Genomic DNA, 18,109 nt, shown 5'->3' on the forward strand with positions numbered 1-18,109 from the left:
TGTGCCAGAGGCATAGATGGTTAAATCATCAACATATAGTGATGACCGGGCTCCTGGTGGTAGAACTGAGGCAATGTCATTTACAGCAAAAAGGAATAAGGTGGTACTAAGCACACTGCCTTGTGGGACACCTTCAATTTGAGGAAAGAAAGATGATGTGGCAGAGGCAATTTTGACCTGGAAAGTGCGTTGGGAGAGGAAAGACTTTATGAAGACACCCATGTTTCCACGTATGCCTAGAGAGGACAATTGTTGGAGAATATGGTACCTCCATGTCGTATCATATGCTTTTTCTAGGTCAAAAAACATAGCTAGTACGGATTCATGGCGTGCAAATGCGGATGTAATATATGTCTCAAAATGAGCAAGGGGGTCAGCTGTGCTTCGGGCACGGCGAAAACCAAACTGGGAAGGTGAGATAAGATTGTGGGATTCAAGATACCACATTAAGCGGAAGTTAACCATTCGCTCTAGGAGTTTCCATAAGCAGCTAGTTAGTGCGATGGGGCGATAGTCTTGAGGGTGGGTACCCGATTTATTGGGTTTCAGGAAAGGGAGGATAAGAGCTTCTCGCCAATGAGAAGGAAAATTTCGTGATGTCCATATGTGGTTGTAAGTTGTTAATAGGAAGGATAATGAGGAAGATGGGAGTTGTCGGAGCATACGGTAGTGAACAGGGCCTTCATGAGTGTTGCGGCACGATTTTAGGGCAGCACTGAGTTCAGAAGAAGAAAAGGGAGCATTATAGGACTCAGCAGAGGATAGGGTGAAGATAATGGGGGTACGTTCCCTGATGGTTTTAATAGAAGAGAAGTGTGGAGAAAGGTGAGAGCCACTACTGACCTGGCTGAAATAGTTACCCAGTTCATTAGCGACTTCGGGAGGATCAGAGATGAGGGTATCTCGAATATAGAGGACGGGGGCTGGATGGGGGGGGATGTTTGCCTGATAGTTTATGGATCCGGCGCCAAACATTTGAGATAGATGTAGAGGATGTAATTGAGGAAACATAATTTCGCCAGCTATTTGTTTTACTATTTCGGATTGAACGACGAAAACAGGCAGATGCTATTTTAAAGGAGATAAGAGCTGATAGTTGATGAGGGGTACCTCGTTTGTAGCGGTAACTGTTCCAGGCTGCACGTTTTACACGGAGTGCTTTAGTGCAATCAGAATTCCACCATGGAACACATTTGGAGGTATAGGGTCTTGAGGTTCGAGGGATAGCTGTATGGGCAGCTCTTAGGACTGTAGTTATGAAAAATTGTATCATTTCTGATACGGATGAGAGGGAAGATGGAGGGGTATGAATAGTAGAGAGTGAAGTGAAAGTATGCCAGTCAGCTCTATCAAAGCACCAGCGTGGGGAGTTGGGAAGTGGTACATATGAAGTTGGAGAGAGGAGAACTGGAAAGTGGTCACTATAGGGAAAGTGGTCTAGAACTGACCAGTGGAAATCTAAATGAAGAGAAGGGGAGCATAGAGAGAGGTCAATGCATGAAAAAGACTGTGTGCGTGTATCAAGGTGTGTGTGGCGATCTGTATTTAGAATAATAAGATCAGCTGTGGAGAGGAAGCGCTCTAGAGCTCGGCCACGGGTGTTGGTGATAGAATCACCCCAAAGAGTGTGGCGGCAGTTAAAATCACCTACTATGAGGAAAGGTGATTGAAGTTGGGAAATTAGGTTTTCAAAAGCAACAAAGTTAATGGGGTGGGAAGGGGAGAAGTAGACTGAAATCACTGTGATCCAGCGGCGAAGAAAGATACGAATAACTGTACAAGGGACAGTGGTTTGAAAGGGAGGTATGACATAAGGTGTTTTCTGGTTGATAAGTATGGACGAGACATAAAGGGAGTGTGGGGAAGAAACAAACTGGTAATTGGGGATTGGTATTGGAGAATGTGTAAGAAAAGTTTCTTGGAGGCATATAATGGATAGGTTATAAGAGGAGAGGATATGTCGGAGGTCAGGTCTGTGAGAGCGGAATCCGCGAATGTTCCAATGAAGGATAGTTATACTTTCGTCGATTTAGCGATATCGATTGTAGAACGTTTTGGAGAATTTGAAGGGGAAGGTGCTAGAGGGTGCGATAAAGAATGAGGTTGGGAAGGTGGTATTGTATCAGGAGGGGTGTTGGGAAGTAGAGGGTCTGGGGAATAGGGTACTTGTGACATGAGGGATTCATGTGTGTATCCAGGAGGGAGTGGAAGGGATAGGGGAGAGTGGGAGGGTTAATATAGGTAGGGGTGGAGCCGGGGGGGATGGATTTTGTTGGGATGGGGTAGGAGGATTGGGTGTAGGGAGAATATGAGTAGGAGGAGGATGGATATCGGCAGTCACTTTGAGTGTGGAGGGAGCGGGAATTGTAGAATTTGAAGGTGGATGAGTATCAGTTTGGGACTCTATTATGTAGTTCTGGATATCTTCAAGAGTTTCTGTAATGGGGTTGGTTGCAGAGTTTTGTGAGATAAAGGTTTTCTTGTGAGGGGGGGGAAGAGAAGTCTGGTGTCTGAAAAATAGGGGCAGAAGAGGGGGTGGAACGTTTAATCTGTCTGCTGTGGGTTGTGCGGGGAGGGAGAGGGGAAGGTTTTCGGGCTGTAGAAGAGATTGGGGTGTCTGGATTTAGGATGGCAAAATAATTTGATTGGGTAGAGATTGGAGTGTCTGAGTTTAGGATGGCAAAAGAATTTGACTGGGGAAGGTAGGAGGTAGAAGAGGGGAAGTTAGATGGAGGGAGGTTGGGTTTAGGAGAGGGTGTAGGAGCTTGGGAGGTAGGGGGATTGGCAGGGTGAGCGACATTACTGGAGTAGGGGGTAAGAGAAAAGCCTCGTCGACGTGCTTCCTGTCTGGCTTCACGTAGAGTGAGTCCAAGTCTGAATCTGAGAGTTGCTACCTCAGACTCAAATTTGTAGGTGGGGCAGCCTCTATAAAATACATTATGGGGGCCGCCACAGTTTGCACATGTGCGTGATTGTGCAGAGCAGTTTGATCGAGTATGGCCAGGTTGGGCACATAGCGGGCATCTGGCTGTGGAATGACAGTGTTTGGCTGGGTGTCCTAAACGCCAACAATTTTGGCACTGACGAGGAGGAGGTTGGTATGGTCGGACAGGTAGGGATTCCTCACCTATGTAAACATTTAAGGGAAGGTCATGTCTACGGAAAATAATTTTGGCAATGTTGATGGATTTCTTACGATTTCCTCTGGGAGGAATGGAGTAGCATTGTACATATGTTGCATCATAGTCTGTGAGACAAGCGAGTAAGTCCTCTCCACAATCTGACCATTCTTTGTCATGGATTGGGCAATCTGTTGGGGAGATAGTGACAGTTCCAGTGCAAGTATTGAGGGTTGGATGAGGTTCTGTAGGGATGGGATTACCACATAGATCAGTTAGTTTTGTTAATGCTATAGCTTCGTTTTCAGTTGTTACTGTGACGAGACGGGAGTGGTCGCGTCGGCTACGAAAAGAGACTTTGCCTACTTGTATTTTGGAGGCATTGTTGGAAGAGGGGGGTGTTTTGAGAGTAGGGAGCTGTGGGAGGGATCACGAAAAATCGGTCCCATTTGGCTGGGCTAAATAGAGTATTTAGGATTCTTGTAGAGGTGGGGGTAGTAGAAGTGCGGGGACGTGTGGAGGAGGGAGTAGTGTTGAGGGGGGTAGTCTTATGGGGAGGTGGGCAATAAGGTTGTAAGGTAGTAATAAGGGGAGATGGGGTGGTTGATGAAGAAGGTTGTGGGAGTAAAGGTGTTGAAGTTGAGCATGTTGGGAGAGTAGAAATGTCTCCTGGGGGTTGGTTGTTGATTAGGGTTGATACTGTACTAGTATGCATTGATGATGGGGGAGTTGTTGCAGTGTAAGGAGCCGTGGTCAAAGGAGAGCCGGGATTGGGGCTATTTGATAAAGGGGCAAGCCTCATTGCCCCTAAGATTGGGGTTATGTCTTCATTATTGGCCATGATAAGCCTGGAGTATGTTGGGGAAAAAAATAGTCCACCCATCAGGGTCCCCTTGAGGGGTAAGGGCCAGATATGGCAGGGGAATACCGTGCCCATGGTTCCCTCAGGCCGTTCAGGACTGACATAAAGTCAGCCTTTCATCCTTTCAGCACGGCTCTCACACCTTAGGAGGTGGATAGTAGAAGGGATTGGTGAAGAAACAAACGAAAAGTATGAATGGGAAAAAAAAGACTATGCAAAATTAGTCGAGTTGATGGCTGAGTCCCAAGGTTGAGGAGTTCCCCATCATTGGGTCTCAGTCTCCGTCTCCTAAGCCCCCCCACGACAACAACGGGCAAAGGATTGGGGGGGGCCCCTGGTAGGAGTGATCCCCAACAGTGGGCTAAGAAAATGGAGTAAATTTTCCACACACATAAAATTCTTTCTATCATTTATTGAAAATTTTCTGGCACTTCAACATCTAAAGTCATTAGCGGCATATACAAAATAAACTGATAGGGTGGGGCTTGAGAGCAAAGCTTACAGTAAGAAAAGTTTTTGTTAGAAAATTGCCAATGGTCAAAACAAAGAAAATATGAGTTAATGACTTGGATAAGTGGACAGCAGAAGGGATGAAGGGAAGGAAAGGGAAAGGGAAGAAATGGCCATGCAAAATTAGTTGTGGGAAGGGTTGAAGTCCAAGGTAAGGGTGATCCCCTACATTGGGTCTCAGTCCCCGTCTTCTAAGCCCCCCATGACAACAATGAGCAAGGGATGGGGGGAGGTATACTAAAAAATATATATAATAATAATAAAGATAAAAAAAAATTATACAATGAGGGACAATTCTAGCAGAAAGCTACTTGACAATCCATGGAGTTCCACTCACTCATTGAGGAATAGTTATTTTCACATTTCCCTTTTCTGGTTAACAAGGTAAATGCTACACAAGCAAGCAGGTTGCTATAAGGAAAGAATCAAGACTTTCATTTTTTATTTCCAGATAAGCAGAAACATATAGAAAGAGATGATTAACCAAAACGTAAGATCACATCATAATAATGCTGCAATATGTTAAGATTTTAATAACTTTCAAGATATTAATAAAGTAGTAATATGTGAGCTATGGGACTGAGGCTTCTGGGATCTGACATATGACAGAACTTTGCTTCTCAGGCTTCAATTTCAATTGTACATTCTTTACCAACTTGTCACTTTCTACCAGACAGATCTGAAAAAAACAATTAATCCTACACAAACTCTCTAGAAGCAAATTGGGCAACATACTTATGTTATTTTAAGTCTTTCACACATTAAATGTATATTAAAGATATTAAACACAAGATATAATTCAGAAATCTGGTTACAATGAAATTTTATTTTGATCTACATTGCTATCTGTTTTCCAATTTTGACATCAGATTATCCTTTTTGACAAGAAGTAAAGAATATATAAAAGGAGAGTGAGTATACAACAGGTATTTAGTGATATGTCACATGGCAATGCAGTGGAATCTATAAAGCTTTTTTTTTTTTCTTTTCTTTTCTTTTTGCATAAGTAAGCCAGCCAAAAGGTGCTACGTCCTGATGGTACAAGAGACATTGTGCAGTTAACTGTGTTCTCTCATCACATGTTCAGTGAAAAAGACTAGCAATGTCACCATCAATTCTCTGCCCTGTAACTGTAAGCACACTGACCTTGTTGTTAAAACTCAACCAAAAAAACAAATAACCTTTCTTTGGCAAAAAAATTAAGGGCACTTAAAAGTAACAAATTGATTACTTGTCCATAACTTCACATGGTAGCAACTTTTTCTCTTTAGGGTAATTTTCACTAAATTTCAGAGACATATTAGGAGATATTTTATTTCTAAAATTAGCACAGAAATTTTCATGCTTATGATGCAGCTTTTGCCGCCCTTCGCCTTTTGACATCCCAATTGTAAATTCGAGCCATTGTCACCTCCGTCGTTGTTCCTTGATTCCTGAAGAAGATGGTGAGAATCATTTCAGTGTAAATAATTATTAGCTTTCCAATATTTATAAAATATAGGAGTATATATGACACAAGGGGAAAAAATAACAATAACTGAATTGTGTGTTTCCTTTTTTCTTTCTTTTTCATTTTAATTTTTTTAATGATTTTTTAATTTACTTTTTTATCATCACCATTATCACTATCATTATCACTATCATTATCACTATCATTATCACTATCATTATCACTATCATTATCACTATCATTATCACTATCATGATGATGATAATGATGATGATGATGATGATGATGATGATGATGATGATGATGATGATGATGATGATGATGATGATGATGATGATGATGATGGCGACGACGATGACGATGATGACGATGATAATTAACCCAATGGCGTCGGGTTTAGAAAATTTTAAAAAACTCTACGCTCTGGCGAACAGCGGCAACGCGCCGACTCTGAGCGCGTAAATTCGGTACATCAAGCCGAATCATTGCCTCAGGGCGTTTTGGTGCGGCGCTCCTGCGGACAGCCGCACGCCTCATTTCGGGCGTATTGTTATGACGGCGATAGCCGTGACCCGTCGCCATTGGGTTAATAATAATCATTATTATTATTATTATTATTATTATTATTATAGTAAAACTCACCTAAGGAAGTCAAGGTCGTGCTCTACCTGTGATAGGTTCTTTGTTGCATTATTCAAGTTTTTCGACAAAAGGCTCTCAGCATCTTCAAGCCCATATTCCAACATTACATTAGCCTGTAAATAAAAAAAAAATATACCATTAGAAGCTGTCTTTAATTCCAAGATTTCCATGGTCTGAATATCACACGACTTTTATCCTCAGTTTAACACGTAAACTGGCCACACATCTCTTAACCCTAACCTCATCATCATCATCATGTCACAATTTTATCAGTACCCCCAAGCAGCCCCATGTATATGCTATGGTATTTGACACGCCCCTAATTACTGTGTCATTCACAATCCTACAATGCCCGTGTCATTCACAATCCTCAAATGCCCAGTTGAGCCTCCAACATTGTTATTTCCACAACTGGCTGTGACAACTGCTACATGAATACTGTAAGAACTAATGTCAAACAATATACTTCCAAAGAACCCTGAGATCAGACAAAATATGCATTTTCTCCAAAGATGATTTTGAGGTTAGCTGAAAGAAATATCAACTCACCACTTGTAAATAGGTTGCTAAAGGAACACAGTTGTATTTATAACAATAGTTTATGTTAATGCCAGTAGTGAAAGCAAGAAACGGACTTAGAAAAGGAGTACATCAAACTTATAAGGAGTCAAAAGGAGAGAGATTTCTGATAACATCATTGAGGGTTAAATAAGAGTGAAATAACAGCACAGGTATTAACCCCTTGGTGATGGGTGTAGAAAACTAAAAAAAAAAAAACTACGCTCTGGCGAACCACGGCAATGTGCCGACTTTGAGCGTGAGTTCCGTACATCAAGCCGAATCACTGCCTCAGAGCGCTTTAGCACGCCACCGCGGCATACAGCCGCACGCCACATTTCGAGCGGTTTATTTTCACGCCTATAGGCGTGACCCGTCGGGAAGGGGTTAAGAATAGAAAATTCAAAATTGAAATTTCTATTATAAAAACTGAAAATTTAAAACTAAAGTTTCAGCTTGAAAACATAGACAAGCAGTCTCCCAGTTTCTTCATAAAAAATCATAGGGGGGGAAGGAGAAGTAGTCAAGTATTGGCCTGAAGAGATTGATGTATGTGATGTAGCCTAAAGAGCTCACAACCCTTTCACTCCTTTTCATTATTTACATCTTCCTATCTCGTGTCAGCATAACATGTCAATGCGTGGCTGAATTTAGCTTACTCATTGATGAATCTGGGAGATAAATCAACATACTCTAAACAGCACCTGAAAGAATGCTGGTACATGTATACATATTCCAGAATTCATGTATATAAATTACTTTTAATCAATTATATCCCATAGTTTCTCATGTGTTTGTGAATGAGTGTATAAACTTTAAAAACCTTAATAAAAGAGTGGCACACAATTGATGATACATTCACAAAAGTTGGTAACGAAAGGCCGAAATACAAATAACAGGGATCCCCTACATATAATTCATCTCCTCCTCTGACCTGCTGCTGCACCATTCCAATCCGCCTTCCTAAGTGTTGAGTTTTGTGCATCAATAAGTCTTTTTATGTTTTGCTTCTCTGTTAGCTCAGACCAGCTGCATTAACTAAAAAAAAAAAAAAAAAAAAAAAAAAAAAAAAAAAAAAAAAAAAAAAAAAAAACAGGAGCTCCCGGCACCCTGCTAAGCTAAACACAAGTCAGTTGCTTGAATGAAAAATTAGAAGTGTGGGAAACAAACAAGCAAACAGCCATTTAGCATGCACAACATAAGACAAGCTCAACAGTACATTGATGTGATGGGACTTCAGCCCAGCATCTGGTTCACTACAAAGCCACAGGTTATTAAGAACACCCAGCATATCTGGGTTAACTCTGACTGCAAATGCCTCCTGTTTGAGCTTGCTGTTAGTTGTAGCACACCCGTCAGATCAGGTTTTTTGCATTGAATCCCAAAAGAAATATCTATAATGATACATTATCCTAAATGATTTACCATAATCTAGATACTTACTCCAAGCCAAAGACACACTCGATCTGTTGGTGGAATTTTGGCCTTCATGTAGACTTGATCAGACAGTAAGAATTTAGTCTCGATAGCATCAGCTGTATCTTTTCTGGCCTTCATCTCTTTTACAATTTGTAGAGAACTCTTAATATCTGGAATTTGGGATTTCAACCTGCAAAAGAAAAAAATCAATTAATCTTATGCAATATTCTCTATTATGCATATATTTTTCCACCTTCACTTTCACTTTCATGCAATACTTATTGTCTGTTTCTTCTAAATATATCTTGATGTCTTACCAATGTCCTACTTATTTTAAGTCTATCTAAACCATCTTGAACCTTGAACATGCCCATGCAGCTCTGTCATGCTTTTGTATTATATATAAGTGACAATGATGATCATAACAATATTTTATCTTAGATTCCTCCTTGCTTCACATGAGCCGTCACGTAAACATTGGTATAAACATTTTTCAGACATTCTTCTAATTACTTTTACTCTAAATTTAATACTATAACCCAAGGTATCTATACATAGGTGCACCCACTCCATCTTGATGAAAATCCTAGTTGGCAGCCTCCAAACTAAGCCCAGCCTAATCACATTTATTCATTGCAATTTTTTTTTATAAAAAAAATAAATTAAATTTGTGGGTTCAATAGGTTACAACAAGTGGAGCTACTTGGTTATATGTACCTTGCTATAGCCAGTTTTTACTAATTGCAAATTAAGTACTATAGAATAATATTCCCAATTCTATTGTGTTAGGCAAAATTACCTAGAATAAGACATTGTAGTTACTACAGGTTTTAACCCAATGCCGGCAGGTATCAGAAATCCCTGAGTACATTAACTCTGGTGATTTCTGGCAACTTCCAGACACTGGGCACAGGAGTCCACTACGAGTAGCGGAACTTCCTGCTCCACACACTCTGGCATATCACCACACATATAGCCATACAACGCAGACTAAGCAGTATATTATGACACTTGTACTTGTGAGCCATCAGTAAAGAGTTAAAAGCATTCCCATATCATGTTATTAATGTCACTGTGACTTCTTATCTGTGGTGAGATCATAAGTGATTACTGCCAAGGCATGTGCCACTTTTCATATGATTACTGAGGAAATATTTTCAACCCTTGCTTACACTTCAAACTTTATATTATAATTGGTTAACCCAATGGCGTCGGGTATAGAAAATTTAAAAAAACTCTACGCTCTGACGAACGGCGGCAATGCCCCGACTCTGAGCGCGTGAATTCGGTACATCAAGCCGAATCATTGCCTTGGGGTGTTTTGGCGCGGCGCCGCTGCGGACAGCCGCACGCCTCATTTCGGGCGTATTGTTATGACGGCGATAGCCGTCACCCGTCGCCATTGGGTTAATGGGGGTAGTCTCAAGATCAATGTAGCTTGTGCTGCCTCCTCCAATCAACAATCAGTATGATTAATATTTGGGTCATACAGATGATGAAATGAAACTGCACACTACCTTATAATTTGTTCAATATTATTTCACTTATTTCTCAAGGAAGTTTATTTTCCATTATCACTTATGATCTGTATTTTCTACACATACAAATTCTTGAATAGTGGCTTTAGTGGCTTTAACAGGTAGTCATTGAGCAGACTTCTTGTTACAAACAGTTTGCCAAGCTGAACTGTGATTGATCCCATAACATTAAACAGCTAAAATAATAAGAAAGACTAAATCGAGGAAACACCAATATTTTACAACTGACATATAGAAATGAATGAACCGACTGCCAACAAGCTTTTACAAAAGTAATGACCACTGGCAAAGCCTGTATTACAGAAAATTGAATTCTAACAAAATGGTACTTTTTGTTATTATTATTGTTATGGACTACTTGAGAGATAATATGGAGTCTGTACAAGGAAAACAGTATACCATCTGGATAAAGCAAATCAAATAATAAATATAGACCTTGGAAAATGGCAAAAAAGATAAAAATGCTTATGCAGAAAATAATACTGCAAAGGGGAGGCATGGAGTCTTGTCCCTGCAAACGAATATTCATGAGCACCCAGCCTACAACCCATACCAGAATGGCCGTTCAAGTAAGCCTAATGCCCTCTTTTGGGCCACATGGGCAATGAACTAACCAGATTCAAAAGGTTAAAATTCATTACTTACTTTAACTCTTTTTCCCTAATTAGTACAAAATAAATTTATCTGTAAGTCTTCAATATTCTATATAAAAAATATGCATATATAAATGATAGCAAATCTTAACTTTAAAAAATACTCACTTCTTGCGCCTCGCTTGCAAATGCGCTTCCATAAACTTATATTTGTTCAGTTGTTCATCCAGCCGCATGATAACACTCTGTGCATCATTGGCATTGTCTTCTTTGTTCATGAAGGCATCAACATCTTCCTGAAAGTAGAGAGTAAAATTAAAGTCTTGTCCTATTAACCCATTGCTGACAGGCATAGCATGTACGTATATGCCATGCCCACTGTTAGTTTACTTGTTTAATTGTTTTTACACACAGATGGCTACACTTGTACTAAGTCACCAAAGAGCCAGTTATGAGGACAGCCTGTCTCGCCCGTTCACCCTTTTCGTTGATTTACACAAATATTTTACGTTATCTTATTTTGCTGTTACTAATGATTATAACATTATAGTAATTATAATGTTCATAATAAAAACAACACCATCAATATTCATAGCACTTGTAAAATATATGTTCTTCCCACCAATTCAAGGAAAAGTGAAATCAGGTAAGGTCTCAATATCTACTAATTGACTCCTTTGTACTGGCATTTCTTTTCACAAAAAATATTCCCCAGCAGTAATGGGTTAAGTTTCAATAAAAGATAATATCAACTAAAACCAACAAATTAGAGAAAAATAATCAAACTGAATAATAATCTCATATTTCAAAAGGCCAATCACACTTCCTTCTTCATGTCCAATTTACTTCTGCAAGGCAAACCTTTACCAATTAGCCACAACTTCTAGAAGATTAAGTTATGAAAAAAGTAAAATATTTTTTTCTTCACCTTTTTACATCTATTCATTCACTGATCTTTATAAATTAAAAACTCTTCTAAAAAGAATTTAAAGTTCACTTCAATGCTTACACAGTGGTAGCATCCATAGCTTATGAAGATGATCCTGATAAGCCCCAATAAACTTATAATGGTGTTCCCTATATTAATACATACGGAAATAGAGATGTTTACAGGGAAGCCATACAGGATATCTAATAACCAGCAGTCTATACAAGCTTTCTTATAAATCTTAAAGAGTAAATATAAAAGATGCATGCAAACCACCTCTAACCATGTAACAATCAGAGAATGTTGACATTGCAAAGTCAAGTTATTTAATATATACTATCCAAATTGAGCAGTTTTATGCTAAAGACACTCCATCAATGATAACCAATAATGATAAACTACGTTTAATGTAGTAATTAATATTGCTCTGTAAGCATTATGAGCAATTTGGTTACAGTAAGATATTTGAGTTTATTATAGGCATAATGTGAGTGAACTTGCTTTTTAAACTTAGCAGTTAATTACACCAAACTGGTATTTGTAAAGCCATCTAAGTGTAAAGAAACGTCAATAATGTAAAATCAAAGTGCAAACTACAACTAGGACATCCAGACATTATATCTCAATTACATTCAATATAAATGGTACCAAATTTGTTACTGTCAAGGATATACTGCCTTCCCATGGAATTACAGCAGTTTCAGTTTCAAACAGCCATATGATACCAAGTAAACTTTGCCTGTAATGGACAGAACAAAATTCAGCCTATTTTTCATATATGGCATTTGCCGTGCAAGTTGATAATTAGAAAGTTGTGCAAAACATAATGCTTCTGTATACATTTACATACAGACTGAACAAAGATAAGGAATAACAGGCGAAGAATATTCTCAGAATTTAAGAAAATAGGTAGCAACAAATGCTGCACTGAGCACAGCCACCCAATAAGAAAATATGGCAAGTAAGTGAGGATTCCAGGCTAACGCACCGGGATTAGTAAAGTTTAGTTCATATGGAGGTGTTTACGGATTCCCAGGAGTGCCACTAAGGTTGCTGGCTAGAGAAGTAGAGACTTAGTCAGAGAGGGGTGCGGTCACAACATAAACAATTATAATTCTTTCCAGTCCAGACTCACTCGCCTGAGACTAAGCCCACAACTCCACATCGCAAAACTTTATTCAATAATCTAAGTTGCCATGACTGGGCGTGCCCTTCAGCCACTGCTTGAGGGGATGGTGGAACTGCCCCCCCCCCCCCCCCCAACACCCCTTGGGAAACATTGTCTTCACCTTGGTATGCCCCACAAGAGAGCTGAAACTTGGGAGCACTGAGTGGACTCAGGCTGCAAGCGGCCCTTTCCACGATCTTTTTCCTTTATCTGTAGCGTTACCATTCATGTCTGCAGATTATTTCTTGATATCGTTTAGCCCTCTACAAGAATATCATCACCTTGCCATAGCTAATTACATGATCATGAAAACATTATTATCAATGGATTCCCCATACTCTATACAAACCAAATATATAGATATGGTATAGAAATCTGCCCAATACCCACAATCTTGGCCCTAATAGCATGGGAGGGAATGAATGGTACCAGGGAAATTGCACGGTAAAATAGGAATAATATACAGAGACTGTAATGAAGGATAAAACATAGGACAGACTCGGAATCATGCACTCCCACATGACAGTTGTATGCTCTATCCTATACTGCATGTGTGCAGGATTCTTCGTCATCTATTGCAAGGCAGCAACTCCTCAGGAGGGGAGTCGCACGAGAAACAGACCTCTTCATTAGAAAATATAGTAACTTATTCTGCATATAGTCTTAATCTCGTGATATATCTAGTACATACTATTTTACCAGTAATTTCCCTGGTGCTTTCACCCCCCCCCCCTTGCAATCGAGGCCAAGAATGTGGGAGTTGGGGGGGGGGGGGGTCTGTGGCAAATGTCCTACTTATTCAGGTAGCAGAGAATGCGGAGAATCCTTCAATAACATTATCACTGGGATCAGTCAGGTGAAAGTATTACGAACGATTCCCATTATTTGTGATGAATGGCAATAACACTCATAACACCCCCTGAATAACTTGAACAAAACACAATGGCTGTGTGAAATCTTAGACTTAGACAAGGTAATCAACTCATGGGAACAGGTACTATTCACAGAGACAACTTTCCAAATTCCTCCGGGTACAACAGTCCCGGTTAAACAAGAGATCTAAAAACACAGTATAGGCAAAGATTAATACAACCACCGAGAAGTGCTTTCATACGGACGGAAATTAATGAGAAAAGGCCCCGAGTCTATTAATAGTCTTAGAGTAACAAGGCAATAGCACGTCTACATCTTCTCTTGTTCGAATGACACTGTAACTCACCCTAAAATCGATCAACGGTGCTTCAGAATAACAAAACACGACAGGTTTGACATGTAAAGCAAATCATAGAAAATAAATAAAAATGAAAAAAAAGCATGCAAGCGGCATGACTCATGACAGATACCGCTATACCGTCTGCTTTTAGGATTACACACCCTAGAACACCCCTTTTTATGTACCCCACCCGCATCGTGACATTTCCATTCCATAATACAAAACTTACAACAAACTGGGCCTCCGGAATGCCCATATAACTCTTGGAATCATCCAGAGGTTTGTCTTCCTCCCCGGCCATGATGTTTACGTATTCCAATACTCTTGCGACTTGGTAAGCATTTCCCTTTATCAGATTATTATGCTGTTCTATTGTCAGAAGTTATGTGTGTTTATTTTATTTTTTATGATTTTAGGTTTCTTTTTTCATCTTTTTTGGGAGGAAATCTTGCGACTGATTTTAATTTAGTTTATATACTTTGGTAATTTTACATTTTTTTATGGCTTTGAGGGAATTTATATTTCAATCGATTTATCTTTTTTACTAATTTCTAGGTTATCTATCTAAGCACACGTTTTATATTTTCTTTATCCGTATTTTTATGAAGGGGTGTGTTTCCTCGGGATAATTCGGAATCAATAAAGTCTCTTGAAATGTTTTAAAACAACAAAATCTAAACAAAAAATATGAATATTGCACATTTCTTTCTATTTCTGACATCATTTTGTCTAGATTATTATCTACATAATAAACTAAAGTGAAGCAGGATTTTCGTAATCACGAAAAATTACATTTATTTCACACATGTTTACCATATACTCTGAAAATATCCAGGGATGAATCATACAAAACAATTATAAATATATGAAATCCCATACTGAGTTTCACATTAAATGTAATTCTCCCTAAAATACTCCAATGCAGTATCTGATAATCCGAATGCCCGGGAATATTTCGACATTTTAATTTTACGTATCCTAACATTTCCTTTTTTTATGGTCATGAATTTCTCCTCTTCTATTTTTTTTTTTTTTTCTCTCTCTCTTTAATTTTTACTCTCGTCTTATAATTATTATTGTCATTTTTGTAGTCGTTATTGTAATTCTTATTATCATCATTATTACTATCATTATTCTTATCGTTATTATTTATATCAGTATGGTCATTATCAATACCATTATCACCATCATTATTATCATTATTATTATTATCATTATCATTATTATTTGGTTATCATTATTATTATTATTATCATTATTATTATTATAATTATTATTTTGTTATCATTATTATTATTATTATTATCATTATTATTATTATTATCGTTATTATTTATATCAGTATGGTCATTATCAATACCATTATCACCATCATTATTATCATTATTATTATTATCATTATCATTATTATTTTGTTATCATTATTATTATTATTATCATTATTATTTTGTTATCATTATCATCATTATTATTATCATTATTATTATAATTATTATTATTATGAGTATTATTGTTATTATTATCATCATCATCATTATTATCATTATTATTATATTTTTTATTATTATTATCATTATCACTATTATTGTTGTTGTTACTTATATTAGCAGTAGTAGTATCGATATCATTAATATCATTACTATTATTTTTCTCACTACCATAATCATTATCATTATCAGTATTATTATCACCATAGTTATTTTCCTCATTATCATGACCATTATTATTATTGTTACTGTTAACATAATCATGATCATCATCATTAATGATTATTTTCATTGTTATTGTGATTATTGTTATTATTATCTTTATTATTACTATCATTGTAATAATAATAATGTTAATAATAATAATAATAATAATAATAATGACAATGATAATAATAATAATACTAATAATAGTAATGATAATAGTAATGATTATAATAACAATAATAACGATGATAATGATAATAATAATAATGATAATAATAATAATGATAATAATAATAATAATAATGATGATAATGGTAATAATGAAATAATAACAATAATGATGATGACAATAGAGATAATGCTAATGCTTATAGTATTAAGAATAATGTAGGTCAAAATATTCATATAATAATTATTGTAATTATTATCATTATCATCACTATCATTATTATTAGTAGTAGTATTATGATTATTATCATCATTATTATTATTATTATTATTATCATTATTATCGTTATTATTATTGTTATTATTGTTATCCTAATTATTATCATTACTATTATTATTATTATTATCATTATTTACATTATTATTATTATTGTTATTGTTATTATTATCATTATCATTATTATTAATATCGTTATCATTATAATTATCATCACCATCATCATTACTATTGTTATTATTGTTATTATTGTTATTATTATTATTATTATCATTACTATTATTATTACTATTATTATTATTATCATTACTATTATTATTATCATCATCATCATTATTATCCTTGTTGTTGTTGATATTGTTATTATTATTATTATTATCATTTTTATTATTATTATTATTATTATTATTATTATTATTATTATTATTATTATTATTATTATTATTATTATTATTATTATTATTATTATTATTATTATTATTATTATTATTATTATTATTATTATTATCATTATTATTATTATTATTATTACTATTATTATTAGCATTATCACTATCATTATCCTTACCATTATTATTATTAATATTATTATTATGACTATTATCATCATCACTATCTTCATTACCAATGTTATTGTCGTCATTATTATTATCATTATGATCATTATTATTATCATTATCATTATCATTATTATGATTATTATCATCATTGTTATCATTAGTAGTAGTAGCATCATTTTATAATAATTATTATCACTATTGTTATCATTATTATTAATATTATTATTATTATTATTATTATTATCACTATTATTATTATTGTTTTTATTATTATATTATTATTATTATTATTATTATTATTATTATTATTATTATTATTATTATTATTATTATCAATTATTATTATTATCATCATCATCTTTATCATTATTACTGTCATCGTAATTATAATAATTATCATTTTCATCATATCGTCATTTTCATCAACCTTATTGGAAGTAGAATCGTTATTTGATTAAGACGAGAAGAACCTTCGACATGAAAATTAAAAAAAGGCTAAAGCAACTTAAGTTTATTGTCGTCTTTCTTATTGCTATTATCACTATTATTGTAATTCTATTTGTCATTATTTTTATCATTATCATTATCATCGTTACCATTATCCTTGTTATCGTTATCATCATTGTAGTTTATTAGCAAAATTCTGATATTTACATAAAAGGAAGATATACAAAAAACGAGGAAACAAAACAAAATAAAAATAATAATGAAGGACTTTTATATATCTAATCCCTTGCCAAGGATATTGCATCAAGGGTCCCTTGGATTCACAATCAAAACACATTGTCGACTGACCGGCTGTAAGATAAGCAGTTACTATCGATAACACTATTGTAAAATTCTTCTAAACAGCTGTCAACATGAGTAAAGTAAAAGTAAGTGTCAGATTATATGTTGTCCTTTGATATACAGTCGGTGTAGCTAAGAGGAACTGATTTTTTTTTTTTTATATATATGAAAAAGAACTTGTGGTTTCAATTTAGACATGAGAAGAATTTCAAAGAGGAAATTAGGAAGACTGTAGACTTTCCTTTAAGCTACCATTCGGGTAGGCATGATTATTATATGCCATTTATTAAATCCCATGCTTAATTATCCGGTTGAGTAATGAATTTTTTTTATGCATGAACGTTTATAAGAGATACTAACGAATTCCTTTCAGTATGATAATCCAGTTATCTTGTTATGAATCCATTTACACAGTATTTTCGTCCATTACTTAATATGTTATCTTTAAGATGAGTTGTTCTGAATTCCATGTACAGATTGGCATCATTGGTGGGTCTGGCCTGAACAATCCATCGCTGTTTGAGGAGACTAGTGAATGCACTGTTCAGACTCCCTATGGAGATCCTTCTGACGTCCTGCGCGAAGGTCTCATAAACGGGGTACCGTGTGTACTGCTGGCAA

The 18,109-nt window shown here is 36.1% G+C and overlaps 2 protein-coding genes across 2 annotated transcripts in view; one reads left to right on the forward strand and one right to left on the reverse strand.

The window, feature by feature from the left end:
• Positions 1-4,920: 4,920 nt before the first annotated feature.
• LOC125043464 (prefoldin subunit 3-like) lies at positions 4,921-14,366 on the reverse strand. Its single transcript, XM_047639557.1, has 5 exons — positions 14,230-14,366; positions 10,860-10,987; positions 8,585-8,750; positions 6,584-6,696; positions 4,921-5,924 (listed from the first exon to the last, which is right to left on the reverse strand). Exons 1-5 carry the CDS (start codon positions 14,299-14,301, stop codon positions 5,837-5,839), a joined length of 567 nt encoding a protein of 188 aa, XP_047495513.1. The 5' UTR covers positions 14,302-14,366; the 3' UTR covers positions 4,921-5,836.
• A 3,072-nt stretch (positions 14,367-17,438) lies between these two features.
• The window catches only part of LOC125044316 (S-methyl-5'-thioadenosine phosphorylase-like), an 8,606-nt gene continuing 7,935 nt past the window's right edge, over positions 17,439-18,109 (forward strand). The window contains exons 1-2 of the mRNA XM_047640918.1: positions 17,439-17,574; positions 17,965-18,109. The exon at positions 17,965-18,109 is cut by the window's right edge and continues 1 nt beyond it. Coding sequence (XP_047496874.1) covers positions 17,560-17,574; positions 17,965-18,109 — 160 coding nt within the window. The 5' untranslated portion in view covers positions 17,439-17,559. The remainder of the gene's footprint in view (positions 17,575-17,964) is intronic.

The sequence above is a fragment of the Penaeus chinensis genome, chromosome 3, assembly GCF_019202785.1.
Source record: "Penaeus chinensis breed Huanghai No. 1 chromosome 3, ASM1920278v2, whole genome shotgun sequence".
Taxonomy (NCBI): Eukaryota; Metazoa; Arthropoda; class Malacostraca; order Decapoda; family Penaeidae; genus Penaeus; species Penaeus chinensis.